The sequence below is a fragment of the Heptranchias perlo genome, chromosome 9 (assembly GCF_035084215.1).
Source record: "Heptranchias perlo isolate sHepPer1 chromosome 9, sHepPer1.hap1, whole genome shotgun sequence".
Classification (NCBI taxonomy): Eukaryota; Metazoa; Chordata; class Chondrichthyes; order Hexanchiformes; family Hexanchidae; genus Heptranchias; species Heptranchias perlo.
Genome location: NC_090333.1, coordinates 55,722,387 through 55,737,108, shown reverse-complemented (window position 1 = coordinate 55,737,108; position 14,722 = coordinate 55,722,387). Strand labels below are relative to the sequence as shown.

At 42.5% G+C, this 14,722-nt stretch overlaps 1 protein-coding gene across 4 annotated transcripts in view; it reads left to right on the top strand.

The window, feature by feature from the left end:
• The window catches only part of hmcn1 (hemicentin 1), a 505,541-nt gene that overhangs the window by 275,721 nt on the left and 215,098 nt on the right, over positions 1-14,722 (top strand). For all 4 annotated transcript variants that reach the window (XM_067990488.1, XM_067990487.1, XM_067990489.1 and 1 more), the window contains 3 exons: positions 124-251; positions 8,466-8,738; positions 11,242-11,337. In XM_067990488.1, the coding sequence (XP_067846589.1) occupies positions 124-251; positions 8,466-8,738; positions 11,242-11,337 (497 nt within the window). The remainder of the gene's footprint in view (positions 1-123; positions 252-8,465; positions 8,739-11,241; positions 11,338-14,722) is intronic.

Below are 14,722 nucleotides of genomic sequence, written 5' to 3'. Positions count from 1 at the left end.
AGTCATTGTTTCCATTTTTTTCTTAACTCTAGAAGTATTATATCATTTTTACTGTATACTTTAAAATTTCCATTTTTTTTGCTTGTTGGTGATTATTAATTCAAAATGTATTTTGTATTCCAGACACACTCAACTTTCTTCTGGCTCAATGAAGATTATTGAAACCAGACTATCTGATAGTGGACTGTACCTATGTGTCGCCACAAACATTGCTGGGAACGTTACGCAGTACATTAAACTGAGTGTGCATGGTATGTTTCCATTCAGGTGCAGACCAATGACAATGTCAGTTCTTTCTCTAGGTGTCAAAGGTCAGAGTCTCTAGGGGTCAATTCTCTCAGAGGACCTTGAATCATTGTTTAAACACCACCAGTTCAATAAGCCTTCATGTTTTGTAATTGCTCACAGGGGAGTGCCATAGGCTTACACTCTCTCCAGAACCCATGATTCAATCAGCCTTTGATAAATAGCTGACATATATCACAGGCAGTAATTGTCGGCACAGCCAAGCTTCTCTTGGTTCAATTTGAGAATCAATTTGTTACAAAGTTGCGACATCCATTTGTTTGTGTCTTGTTACAGGGTGTATCGCGGGTTTGTGCTCCATTCTCATTCCTGTCGTTAATTTATCCTGCTCAGTATCTTGCAGCAGACCTTAGAATTTGATTCCAGTCATCTAATTTATCAGCAGCCTCTACAGATGGATTAGGAGAGTCAAATAATTTACTAAGTAGGAACACTAATCTAAACTCATTAAACAAAATGAAAGTAACATTTTAAGGTGGGATGATGTGGATCAGATTTTGGATGATTGAAGTGGCACCGCCTTTGTTGTAAAGCTTTTGGTAACCCTACTTTCTATATTAGCTAAAGCACTGCAATGCAATAACCAACTCATAGAATGATACAGCAGAGAAGGAGGCCATTCGACCCATCATGCTTGTGCTGGCTCTTTGAAAGAGCTATTTAATTAGTCCCAGTCCCCTGCTCTTTCCCCATAGACCTGCAATTTTTTCCATGTCAAGTATTTATCCAATTCCCTTTTGAAAGTTATTATCGAATCTGCTTCTACCACCCTTTCAGGCAGTGCATTCCAGATCACAACAACTCGATGTCAAAGCATGTCACCGCAATGTGAAAAATATCACTCCAAGGCAAAGAAAATAACTAACAGCCATGGTGTCTGGCCTCCTTCCCCAGCTATTAAGATGAACCCTTTTTAAAATAAGAACTTGCTGTCTGAGGCAGAACAGACAGAATCAGAATTTTTAAAAACACTTTCTAAAAACAGTAAAATCTATGTGAAGGAGTTGAATCTTCCACACACCCAATCAGAATGGATGAAGCACCTGTACCCACTGATGGTGATTTGGTTTCCTAACACAGCTGAGCTCCACATGCCTCGAAGATTGTTCACCTAATGATATAAACACTAGTGAGGGGAAAGTCTGAAGGAAAACCATCACTGGGCTGGGTCACACATCTCCGAGCAGTGAACGCACACGTGCGTTGGCAGAGGCCTGGGAACAAGTTGATTGTTTGCTCTTTTAGCTGTAGGATAAGTGGAACACTGGGGGAGTGAGGAGAAAAATAGTTCCAGAAAAGAAGTGAAGGATTGTCCAATATTTCTTTCTAATTGATTTATTCTTTGGATTCTGATGGTGAATCATCTCTTTCTTCTGTAGATGGCCCCAAAGATGTGCTATTGTTCACAGGGTTGTGCATGGGGCCACGAAAAACGGCCTTTGGTGCTAGGGGAGTATTATGATGCGCCTACTGTGCGGAAGAAGCCACACAGTGGCCTACCATTGGGGGTGGGGGGTGCATGCCAGACTTCCCTCCCTTGGGAACGAAATGAGCTTGTCTATGCATGCACCACCTTTATATTTTCTAAAAAAACTCTCCCTCACCTTCAGGTATTCAGTCCAGATCACAGCTTGTATCTTGCTCCCTGAGGAGTTTGTAGTTGTTCTTCCGGACTGCTGCAAGAACAGCCAATTTCAGCCATAGTGTATTCTTGCATGTAAATACTGTTAGGAAGGTGTTATTTCCTCTGGCTATGGAGTAAACACTTTACATGATAGTTGCACATCAATGTATTAATGTGCACTCACCTGGTTCCATTCTTATTTATCCAGTCGTAGTTAAAGAAACACTTACAATGGCTTATTTTCCCGCTCCCGCAATGTTACCTTTGGAGTCCGCCAAGTATCTATCCTTGACCCCCTCCTATTTCTCATCTACGTGCTGCCCCTCGGCGACATCATCTGAAAACACATTTCCACTGACGACACCCAGCTCTACCTCAAGACCACTTCCCTCGACCCCGCCATGTCTCTGATTTGTCACACTACATCCGACATCCAGTACTGGATGAGCAAAAATTTTCTCCAACTAAGTATTGAGAAGACCGAAGCCATTGTCTTCGATCCCCGCCATAAACTCCGTTCCATAGCCACCGACTCCATCCCACTCCCTGGCCACCGTCTGAGGCTGAACAAGACGCTTCGCAACCTTGGCGTCCTATTTGACCCGGAGATGACCTTCCGATCACATATCGGCTCCATCACCAATACCGCCTACTTCCCCCTCTGTAACACCGCCTCTCTCTGCCCATTTCTCAGCTCATCTGCTGCTGAAACCCTCATCCATTCCTTTGTTGCCTCCAGACTTGACTATTCCAATGCTCTCCTGGCCGGCCTCCTATCTTCCACCTTCCATAAATTTGAGCTCATCCAAAACCCTGTCCTAATCCTATTCACTCATCACCACTGTGCTCACTGACCGACATTGGCTCCCAATCCGGGAACACCTCAATTTTAAAATTATTATCCTTGTTTTCAAATCCCTCCATGGCCTCACCCCATCTTATCTCCGTAACCTCTTCCAGACCTACAACCCTCCGAGATTGCTGTGCTCCTCCCATTCTTGCTACTCGTGCATCCCCGAGTTTAATCGCTCCAGCATTGGTGGCCGTGCCTTCCGCTGCCTAGGTCCTAATCTCTGGAATTCCCTCCCTAAACCTTCTCCGCCTCTCTACCTCTCTCTCCTCCTTTAAGCAATCCTTAAAACCTAACTCTTTGACCAAGCTTTTGGTCACCTGTCCTACTATCTCCTCATGTGGCTCGGTGTCAAATTTTGTTTGATAATTGCTCCCGTGAAGCGCCTTGGGACATTTCACTACATCCCCATCCTCTATGATGGCAGAGTCCAGCACGTGAGTGCAAAAGACAAGGCTGAAGCGTTTGCAACGATCTTCAGCCAGAAGTGCCGAGTGGATGATCCATCTCGGCCTCCTCCCGATATCCCCACCATCACAGAAACCAGTCTTCAGCCAATTCGATTCACTCCACGTGATATCAAGAAACGGCTGAGTGCACTGGATACAGCAAAGGCTATGGGCCCCGGCAACATCCCGGCTGTAGTGCTGAAGACTTGTGCTCCAGAACTATCTGCGCCTCTAGCCAAGCTGTTCCAGCACAGCTAAAACACTGGCATCTCCCGACAATGTGGAAAATTGCCCAGGTATGTCCTATCCACAAAAAGCAGGACAAATCCAATTACCGCCCCATCAGTCTACTCTCAATCATCAGCAAAGTGATGGAAGGTGTCGTCGACAGTGCTATCAAGCGGCACTTACTCACCGATAACCTGCTCACCGATGCTCAGTTTGGGTTCCGCCAGGACCACTCGGCTCCAGACCTCATTACAGCCTTGGTCCAAACATGGACAAAAGAGCTGAATTCCAGATGTGAGGTGAGAGTGACTGCCCTTGACATCAAGGCAGCATTTGACTGAGTGTGGCATCAAGGAACCCTAGTAAAATTGAAGTCAATGAGAATCAGGGGGAATACTCTCCAGTGGCTGGAGTCATACCTAGCACAAAGGAAGATAGTAGTGGTTGTTGGAGGCCAATCATCTCAGCCCCAGGACATTGCTGCAGGAGTTCCTCAGGGCAGTGTCCTAGGCCCAACCATCTTCAGCTGCTTCATCAATGACCTTCCCTCCATCATAAGGTCAGAAATGGGGATGTTCCCTGATGATTGCACAGTGTTCAGTTCCATTCGCAACCCCTCAGATAATAAAGCAGTCCATGCCCACATGCAGCAAGACCTGGACAACATCCAGGCTTGGGCTGATAAGTGGCAAGTAACATTCGTGCTAGGCAAGTGCCAGGCAATGACCATCTCCAACAAGAGAGAGTCTAACCACCTCCACTTGACATTCAACGCCATTACCATCGCCGAATCCCCCACCATCAACATCCTGGGGGTCACCATTGACCAGAAACTTAACTGGACCAGCCATATAAATCCTGTGGCTACAAGAGCAGGTCAGAGGCTGGCTATTCTGCTGTGAGTGACTCACCTCCTGACTCCCCAAAGCCTTTCCACCATCTACAAGGCACAAGTCAGGAGTGTGATGGAATACCCTCCACTTGCCTGAATGAGTGCAGCTCCACAACACTCAAGAAGCTCGACACCATCCAGGGCAAAGCAGCCCGCTTGATTGGCACCCCATCCACCACCCGAAACATTCACTCCCTTCACCGGCGCACAGTGGCTGCAGTGTGTACCATCCACAGGATGTACTGCAGCAACTCGCCAAGGCTTCTTCAACAGCACCTCCCAAACCCACGACCTCTACCACCTAGAAGGACAAGGGCAGCAGGCACATGGGAAGAATACCACCTGCATGTTCCCCTCCAAGTCACATACCATCCCGACTTGGAAATATATCGCCGTTCCTTCATCGTCGCTGGGTATAAATCCTGGAACTCCCTTCATAACAGCACTATGGGAGAACCTTCACCACACGGACTGCAGCGGTTCAAGAAGGCGGCTCACCACCACCTTCTCAAGGGCAATTAGGGATGGGCAATAAATGCTGGCCTTGCCAGCGATGCCCACATCCCATGAACGAATAAAAAAAATGAAAGGCGCTATATAAATGCATGTTGTTGTTGTTATTGCACTTCCAACCTAACTTTTCTTTTATATTCATCCTTGGGTTGTGGGCATCACTAGCAAGGGTGGCATTTATTGCCCATCCCCAGTTGCCCTGAGAACTAGGGAAGAAAGTGGGCCGCCCTCTCAAACCACTGTAGCAGTTTGATACAACTGAGTGGCTTGCTAGGCCACTTCACAGGGCAGTTAAGAATCAACCACGTTAGTGTGGCACTGGAGCCACATATAGGCCAGACGGGGTAAGGACGGCAGGTTTCCTTCCCTAAAGGTTTTTTATGACAATCCGAAAGCTTCATAGTCAGGTTTTCATTTCCAGGTTTTTTAGAATGGAATTCAAATTCTCAAACTGCCATGGTGGGTTTTTAACTCACCTTCTCTGGATCACTAATCTAGGCCTCTGGATTACGAGTCCATAACTACCATACTATTGTACCCTTAAGTATGGAAATTCAATTTTATTCAGCACACCACATAGTACAGTATTCACAGCACATTTATCAATTTAAACAATTACTTTGAATCAATAGCCTGACATGTTTTTTAAAAAATCTCTTCCTTGGACTTTAATCCGCTCATTCCCTCCATGATGCCCATCTAGAATTCTGTCAGACTGATGTGAAAAACCACCCAACACGAATGGACGAGAGTGAGCTGATGAATATTTATTCAGTGGGGTAATACAACACTGAATTTAGCTGCTTTTACAATGAACAAGACCCAGCTCATGCTGGTGGTTGCTGGAACTGCTGGTGTTGCACAACCGGCTGCAAGTTGAATGCGAAGTTGCCGGGACTCACTAAGATCGACATCGGAGAAAACTCATTTTTAGCAGGTCTTGCATCTTTTATATTCCACCTCCAGTCAGCTGCGATGTTCTTTGCAATTCCTGGAAGTCACACATTTGATTTGCAGACAGCTGGAAGTCTCGGAACCAGTGGCACTAGCATGGGTCTCATGCAATGCATTAGCAGCTTATAATAGGAAAAACAGTTGCTCCAGGCACATGGTGGTGCAGGTTAACATGCATAGAACAATCTGCAATGAATACATGGAGGATTACTCCTGTAAGTTTACTTAAATATACATAAACTGGGACGTTTCTGTGCTCAGTAAAGACACAGTTTCACAGTAAAGTTCGCATATCATTTTTACTAAGATTGGTTAATACAGAGTATATGCATTAAGAACGCAAGATTTTTTAGTAACAGGAAAATGCCATTAGACCCAACAAGCCTGTGCTTTTTTCAGAAATCAACACTGCCTATGCACTTTCTCAGCATATCCCTCAATCCCGTCTCTTTCCAGAAACACGTGCAAATATCCCGAGCCCATTCATACAGACCACTTCAGAACCTTAACTGGTTACTTATTCCACAAGTCTATTAATCTTTAGGTGAAAAAGTTGTATCTGACTTCCTTTCTTCCTTCTTAATTTTTAACCTTGTTTTTTTTTATCCTTTCATGATAAAGGCTCTCCACGAAAATGCGTTTGAGCTAAAATCGTAAAGTTCAAAAATAAACCCAAATTAATACAACCTGACTATTTAGTAGTTCTTGAATAAGATGTTTCTTAGATTTTCACCTTTTGACCTATAGAGCCCTAAATTAGTGTCAGAGAGATTAAAAAGGTTATCCCCACAGGGAAAACAATCTTGGCAACAGGAAGGGTTAAGGAGGGTCAGACTTTTGAAAGTAAATGCCTGACAGAAACTCCGTGTGTGCCATTTAAATCTGTAGCATACCACAGATGTGACTCACATGAGTTTTACTACAGAGACCATAAAAATGGAAAATATTTCCACTTGCTAATACATACCAAAATCATGATCTAGTCACCCCCTGTTTTATTTTCCTGGAAAACAAACCTTGTAAAATTCTGCTACAGATAAATTCATTATGCTTGCTCACAAATATTCATTGGCCTTTTGTGGTAAGATTGTGGCCAGCATTGTTCACAGAAATAATATTTGCAGCCTCTAGAATTGTATTTTTGGGATCAATTCTTAAATTGATTTGAAGTGTACTTTGGGGAGCGAGTTCTCTCTATTAAAGTGTATAAATAGAACATTTTCTAGTGCTGAAACACTTAGGAACATAGGAAAAAGAGTAGGCCATTCAGCCCCTCGTGCCTGCTCCGCCATTTGATTAGATCATGGCTGATCTGTGATCTAACTCCACATACCCACCTTTGGCCCATATCCCTTAATATCTTTGGTTGCCAAAAAGCTATCTATCTCAGATTTAAATTTAGCAATTGAGCTAGTATCAATTGCCATTTGTGGAAGAGAGTTCCAAACTTCTACCACCCTTTGTGTGTAGAAATGTTTTCTAATCTCACTTCTGAAAGGTCTGGCTCTAATTTTTAGAGCCCCCTACTCCTAGAATCCCCAACCAGCGGAAATAGTTTCTCTCTATCCACCCTATCTGTTCCCCTTAATATCTTATAAATTTCGATCAGATCACCCCTTAACCTTCGAAACTCTAGAGAACACACCCCAATTTGTGTAATCTCTCCTCGTAACTTAACCCTTGAAGTCCGGGTATCATTCTAGTAAACCTACGCTGCACTCCCTCCAAGGCCAATATGTCCTTCCGAAGGTGCGATGCCCAGAACTGCTCACAGTACTCCAGGTGCGGCCTAACCAGAGTTTTGTATAGCTGTAGCATAACTTCTGCCCCCTTGTACTCTAGTCCTCTAGATGTAAAGGCCAGCATTCCATTAGCCTTCTTGATTATTTTCTGCACCTGTTCATGACACTTCAATGATCTATGTACCTGAACCCCTAAGTCCCTTTGGACATCCACTGTTTTTAACTTTTTACCATTTAGAAAGTACCCTGTTCTATCCTTTTTTGACCCAAAGTGGATGACCTCACATTTATCTGCATTGAATTCCATTTGCCACAGTATTGCCCATTCACCTAATCTATCAATATCCCTTTGTAATTTTATGTTTTCATCTACACTGCTTACAATGCCACCAATCTTTGTGTCACTTCAGAAATAATTTCAAGGAAGACTATGTACAGAAATTGCATTACTCATTTTGTAGACCATTACTATTTGTTCCATATGAATGCTATTTTTTAACGTTGCCTGTGTGTTGCAGCTTAGTATTCTTGTCTAGATTTTAAAGTTCATATATTTTCACTCATTCAGTAATAGCCGTTCCATGTACACCAGGACCTCATTATAACAAACTCTGATTGAACAGACTTTCCATCATAGTATACTGTTCATATAGATGGAAGACAACACAAATTTTAAAGACAAGGCAAGAGATGTTCAAAGGTGAAGCTGCCAGAGAAGTAGGGAAAGAAACCAAAGTGTGACTCGGTGATAAGGATCATAGCGTCACTGTGTTGGTTTGGGCACAGCAACAACAACTTGCATTTATCTCAATTTTAAGTCGAATATACTTAGTATTTGGAGTTGAAACTTATGTGTCGCACTGAAAGAAATTCTACCATAAATCTTGTGTTGTTTGCTATTCTTTAGTTCCTCCAAAAATTCAGCCTGGACCCCGTATAATGAAAGTCCAAGTAGGTCACAGGATTGACATCCCCTGCAATGCACGGGGTGTGCCGACTCCCACCATAACCTGGTACAAAGGAATGAGTGAAATCCTGCTTGATAACGAGCAGTATAGTGTGGACGTTGAAGGAACGCTGACTGTTAAGAGGGCCCAACTCTACGATGATGGAGTTTATAAGTGTGTTGCCAACAATGTGGCAGGTCAGCAGGAAGTAAATACAACTGTACAGGTTCACGGTACGTATTGACAGAGGCATAGGTAAGAATATATTTTTGACAATGTATTGAGGGCATGTAGGGGTAAATTTTCCACCCATTGACTATGAATGGGTGGAATACTGGTCTGTAATGTGTAGAATATATTTGTGAAAGATTGATATTCACTGGCATGCTATAGTCAAATTTTAAAGGTTTGATGACTCAGCATGCTTAGCCAGCATTCTCATAGCTGACCAGATTAGAATGTAGAAATAAAGGAGGTAGTCAGGAGTCTCCTTGTTTAAAGCTAGGCAATGCCAACAGAACTGGACCACAAATGGACCACAAATATAGTGTTTTACCTTAATGCCTGTAACGGTGACATTTTATTAAAGAAATCATAGAATTTTACAACACAAAAGGAGGCCATTTATTGAGGCACTCCCATGTGTTTAAAAAAAACAATTCTGCTAACCACTCCCTTCATTCTTTTGGTGGTGATCTTCAACTTATGCCCTCTAGTCCAGCAACTTACCAACCATTGGAAATAGTTTTTCCATATTTACCCTATTATATTATTCAGGGATTGTATTTAACTGGGCCTCAAATCAAATCAGAACTATTACAGTCAGGATTCTTGCCTTCAATTCAACAACATACATTTAAATAGTACCTTTAATATAGAAAACACCCCAAGGTGCTTCACACAAACGTAATCAGATAAGAATGGATGCAGGGCCAGAGAAGATGGTATTAGGAGGGATTATCAAATGCTTGATTGGTCAAAGAGGTGGGTTTTAAGGAGGGTCTTTAAATGGGAAAGGGAGGTGGAGGGGTTTAAGAAAGGAATTCCAGAGCATGGGGCCTAGACGGAGGCAATAGTATGTTTAAGGGAAGGGAGGTGCAAAAAAGGCCACAATTGGAGGACTGACGAGTTTGGGGGAAGGTTTTAAGGTTGGAGGAGACTGCAGAAAAAGGGACAGGCAATGAAAGAATTTAAATACAAGGATGAGAATTCTAAATTGGAGGTGTTGGAGGAGTGGGAGCCGTCGTAGGTGAGCAAGGATAGAAGCGATGAGTGAGCGATACTTGGTGCGGCATAGGATACAGACAGCAGAGTTTTGGATGAGCTGAAGTTTGAGGGTGTAAGATGGAAAGCCAGGAGAACATTGGAATAATCAACTCTGGAGATGACAAAAGCATGGATGAGGGTTTCAGCAGCAGATGGGTGGAGGCAGGAGCAGAGACGGCTGATGTTACGAAGGTGGAAGCGAGCGGTCTTTGTGATGGGGAAGTATATAGGGCTGGAAGCTCAGCTTGGGGTCGAACAGAGTGCCGAAGTTATAAACAATCTGGTTCAACCTAACAGTGGCTGGGATGGAATCGGTGGCAAGGGGACTGAGTTTGTGGTGGGGGTCAAAGTCAATGACTGTGGTCTTCCCAATGTTTAACCGGAGGAAATTGCAACTCATCCAAGGCAAGTAGTGTGACAGCACAGAGGCAGTAGAGGGGTTAATAGAGATGGGGCCAAGGTCGAGCAGGGTGTCGTCAGTGTACATACGGAAGCTGATCCTGTGTCTGTAGATGATACCACCAAAAAGCAGCTCATAGATGATGAAAAGGAATGGGCTAAGGATAGATCCTTGGGAGACTCTGGAGGTAACAGTGTGGGGTTGGAAAGAGAAACTATTGCTGGAGTTGCTTTGGCTACGACTGAATAGATAAGCGTGGAACCAATTGAGGGCAGTCCCACTGATATGGACAGTGGAGGAGAGGGATTAGAGGATGATGGTCTGGTCAGGAAAAATGGACCCTGATTGGGGAGGTGACAACATGTTCAAGGACTTTAGAGAGGAAAGGGTGGTTGGAGATGGGTGGTAGTTTGCAAGGATACAGGCCAAGGATGGGTTTTATGAAGGTGGGGGGGTCATGATAATGGTTTTGAAAGGGAGGGGAACAATATCTGAGGAAAAGCAACCATTTACAATGTCAGCCACCATGGGAGCCAGGTAGGGAAGTTGGTTTGTGGGAATGGGGCCAAAAGAGCAGGAGGTGGAACTCACGGACAAGATGAACTTGGAGAATGCATGAGGGGTGATAGGAGAGAAACTAGAAAAAGACCCGGGTTCAGGGCTAGGGCAGTGGGGAGCAATGGGGGTGGTAAGGGGGGGGGGAGTTATGGTTTGGTAGGCAAGGGGAAGGAGGGGAAGGGCAGAGGCAGCTGTACAGATGGTCTCAATCTTAGTAACAAAGAAGTTCATTTGTCACTAAGGTGACTTCTTGTTGGAGATGAGAGGGGAGGGGGCATGGGGGAGGCGTTTAAGGATATTTTTGGTAGGGAGAAAAGAAGGTGGGGTTTATCATTGCATTCCAGGATGCTCTCAAAGTAGTGGGTGGTTGTGCAAAAGGAAAATGGGGCCCGATAACGCTTGATGTGGTGATGGATGGCTAAACCAGTTATGTGTCAGATACGCTCAAGTCTGCACCCCTTGGACATGATGGATTTTGTGGATTGTTGATCTTATTTCCATCACAATTATAGAACCTCCTAGTCTTGAAGACCCAGGACCTCCATACAATACTCCTTTCCAAGAGAGAGTGGCAAACCAACGTATTGCATTCCCCTGTCCAGCCAAAGGTAAGTCTGGGAAATGCATATATACTGCACTTCATAATCCTTTGAGACATATGATATATTGCATCTCAGATTGTACACTGGTAGATGGTTTGTGCTACATTTCACATTACAGTGGAACCTCCCAATGTCCAGTGTGATAGAGAGCATAAGTCATGGATAATGGTAATTGGATGATAATCGAGAGTCCCTAAATTTTGGTCTTGCACATATGGTGCAGTATTATCCAGGCATGGGTATGAATACAGTACAATACAAATCACCAAAGAAATATTTTGTTGTTTTATTCAGCAAGAATAAGAGATGAAATACAAATATTACAAAAGAAACATTAGTGGGCTGTGCAATGAGGTGATGTCTTGCTCAAGGTTTTGTACAAGAAAATTTGGGTGAACAATTGAGAACGCGGATAATTATATTGGGCCAGATTTTGCTGTGAGCAGCGAACGAACGGCACTAGCTGTTCGTTACACTTGCACTTGCACATAAACTTTCGATGGGCTTTTGCACGGCAAGTTGCTGTCAGTCAAACATGGCGCAGGGCATCTGTGATCTATGTGAACAGGGCAAGCAACTGAAGAATCGTTAATGAGCAATGCAGGGTCTGAACTAGGAAGTGTAAATTAGAATAGTGAATTCAATGTCAAATCAGGTACAGAAAGCACAATAAAGAGAGGGAAATAAAGATTGGATTGAGAGATAAAAGAGACAAAGAAAAAGTTTTATAAAAAAGTTATTTACATTTTTTTTAAATCTCCAACAATAATTCTAAGATGAAGGAATGAGACTCCACATTTGTAAAAGTTAATTTCCAGTGCCAGAGAGGTTGTTTGGCAGTAATTAAGACTTACCACGCTGTTAAAAGTGTACTTAGACTGAAATGGACAAGTCCTAACTGTTTGTGGCGAGTTTAGACTGTATCAATGAGGTCAGTACAGGAACTTCACCTGGTTCAATACATTTGAATGGGGAGCCAAGCGGTGAGATGCCGTTTTCGCACAGCTTACGGAGGGACAGCGCATCTCAGACAGCAACTTCTGGATTCCCACGTTTAACTGTGCATGTGTATCCATCAGAAGCTGCTGTCTAATTTGCGCATAAATAACGGTGAGTACTGTTAGCCTCACTGTTATTTTCACAGCAAAATCTGACCCATTGTGTATAATTCAGTTTCCACTATATACCTGGGGAGATGGCATATACTGTTCATAATATACCCTGAGAGATGACATATACTGTGCTTCACATTGTACGCTTGGAAATGGCATAAACAATAATTCTTGGATACAGTACATACCACATTTCATGTTCTACTGAGGTATCTGTTATTTATGCGCACTATTTCATATAATGCCTTGGGGCATGGTATATGCGCTATTTGGTATTAATATCATGGGGAATGATATGTAACATAATTCTAGAATAGGAGATACCTGGGAGGCTATTATTTTTTTAATGATAAAGATTGATTAAAGTTTTATTATCTTAAAAGTTTTGGTTAATCCCACTGAAAGAATATTGTGAATTTCTCCTGGGGGCAGGGGTTGTTAGCGATATAATTAATTTGAAGGCTCAGTTTCAAATATTTGCTTTTCTAAAGGAAGCATGGTTCATAATGACCTAACAGTCATACTTCACCTATACAGGACTAGTAAGGAATCAGTAATCCAAGTGGTGAACCTATAGCTTTTAATGGGTTGTAATCTGTGGTCCCTAAACATCCCCTGATCATTTGACTATCAGCTCAAAAACATTTCAAAGAAATGAGAGCAATAACTGTAACTTATCTTTAACAGATGTTTTTCACATCTGCTATGAAAACATTGATACCAGTGGGGGACACCACATAAATCTGAGCTTGTGAAAGAGTTTTATATGTGAAGGAAATTAAACATTTTTAAGATTTGACTCATGGTTCAATTATTCTAAACAGCGATATTTGTTTTACCAAATAAATAATTGATTCACTAAACTAACATCTAGCCATGTCTGTAAATAAACAAACAAAACAGAGAAAAACTCTTTGGAAGGCACAACTTCAAACCCAAATCTCAACTGTCATTCATAAGGCATTGGTAGAGTTACAAGACTGTAGTACTTTGCAATGATAAGGTACTACCCTTTCAAAGGAGACAAAGGTTTGATCAACTGATCATAATGCACCTATGATAGAGTCAATGACCAATATTGCCCTGTCCTCCAAATTGAATTTGGAGATGCCGGTGATGGACTGGGGTGGACAAATGTAAGGAATCTTACAACACCAGGTTATAGTCCAACAAATTTATTTTAAAATCACAAGCTTTCGGAGATTATCCCCTTCTTCATCTGACGAAGGGGATAATCTCCGAAAGCTTGTGATTTTAAAATAAATTTGTTGGACTATAACCTGGTGTTGTAAGATTCCTTCTAATTGAAGGTTACCGTGATTCCCATTCCTTGCCTATTTATCTCCCGAGTGAAGTGTTTTGCTTGCAGTCTTGGGTGCGATTACAATTATCCCCGTCAGTACCAATCCTGCAGTGGCCGCCGACCAGAGTCAGTGCCAGTGCTAAGCAGCTTGTGCATGAATTTGGTCACCTGGTGTGACTCTGGCCCATCCTCAGCTGTCATGTTATCTCATCACCTAGAGGAACATAAATTTTAGAGATTGCAGCCAGAAATTTGTGGAAGTGGTAAGGCCCGCAGCGAAAACCCTGATTGAAGTTTTAGAAAAGGCAGTGAGCGGTAATGGAAGGTTATCACAAGGTGAAAATTGATTAAAAATTCAGTCAATAGATGTTTGATCTAAGCAGGGTTGAAGTGTAACTTTAAATATATTGGACATTCAAAACATTTAATCTGAGCAAACATTTGAGCTTATTGGGCTGTTGTAATACAGTGAGGATTGCAATATAGTGTTAATACCATAGTGTTATTGTAAACTTACCAAGAAAATTCAGGAACGAGGGACAATTCTCCTACAATTGTTTAGCTCATTTAGTTAAATGAACTCCCTGTTATACTCCTAGTGGGTATGCCCATCACCAAGGCCTGCTTCCAATAAGCCTCCAGTTCCGACCTCATTGCTCATTGTATCCCTCTGCCAAGGAATCACACCAACTCTGTCAGTGATTAACATCACACAAATGTACTGAACTGTGTCAGACCCTGAATGCATGTATTTACAAATGTGATGTAATCTGTAATGCACCTTGACCCAAGAAATATCAATCTTGTACAGTCCTATTAAAAACCTAATGTGGTTAGATAACAATTTTTTAAATGTTAAGACAAAATGTAACAACTGAAATATTTTAAGTTGAAATCCTGGGCTCTTTAAGCCATCAAAATGCACTTTAATACCTTGCTATAATTATCATGAAAGCACATTTGATTACCTTTCCAA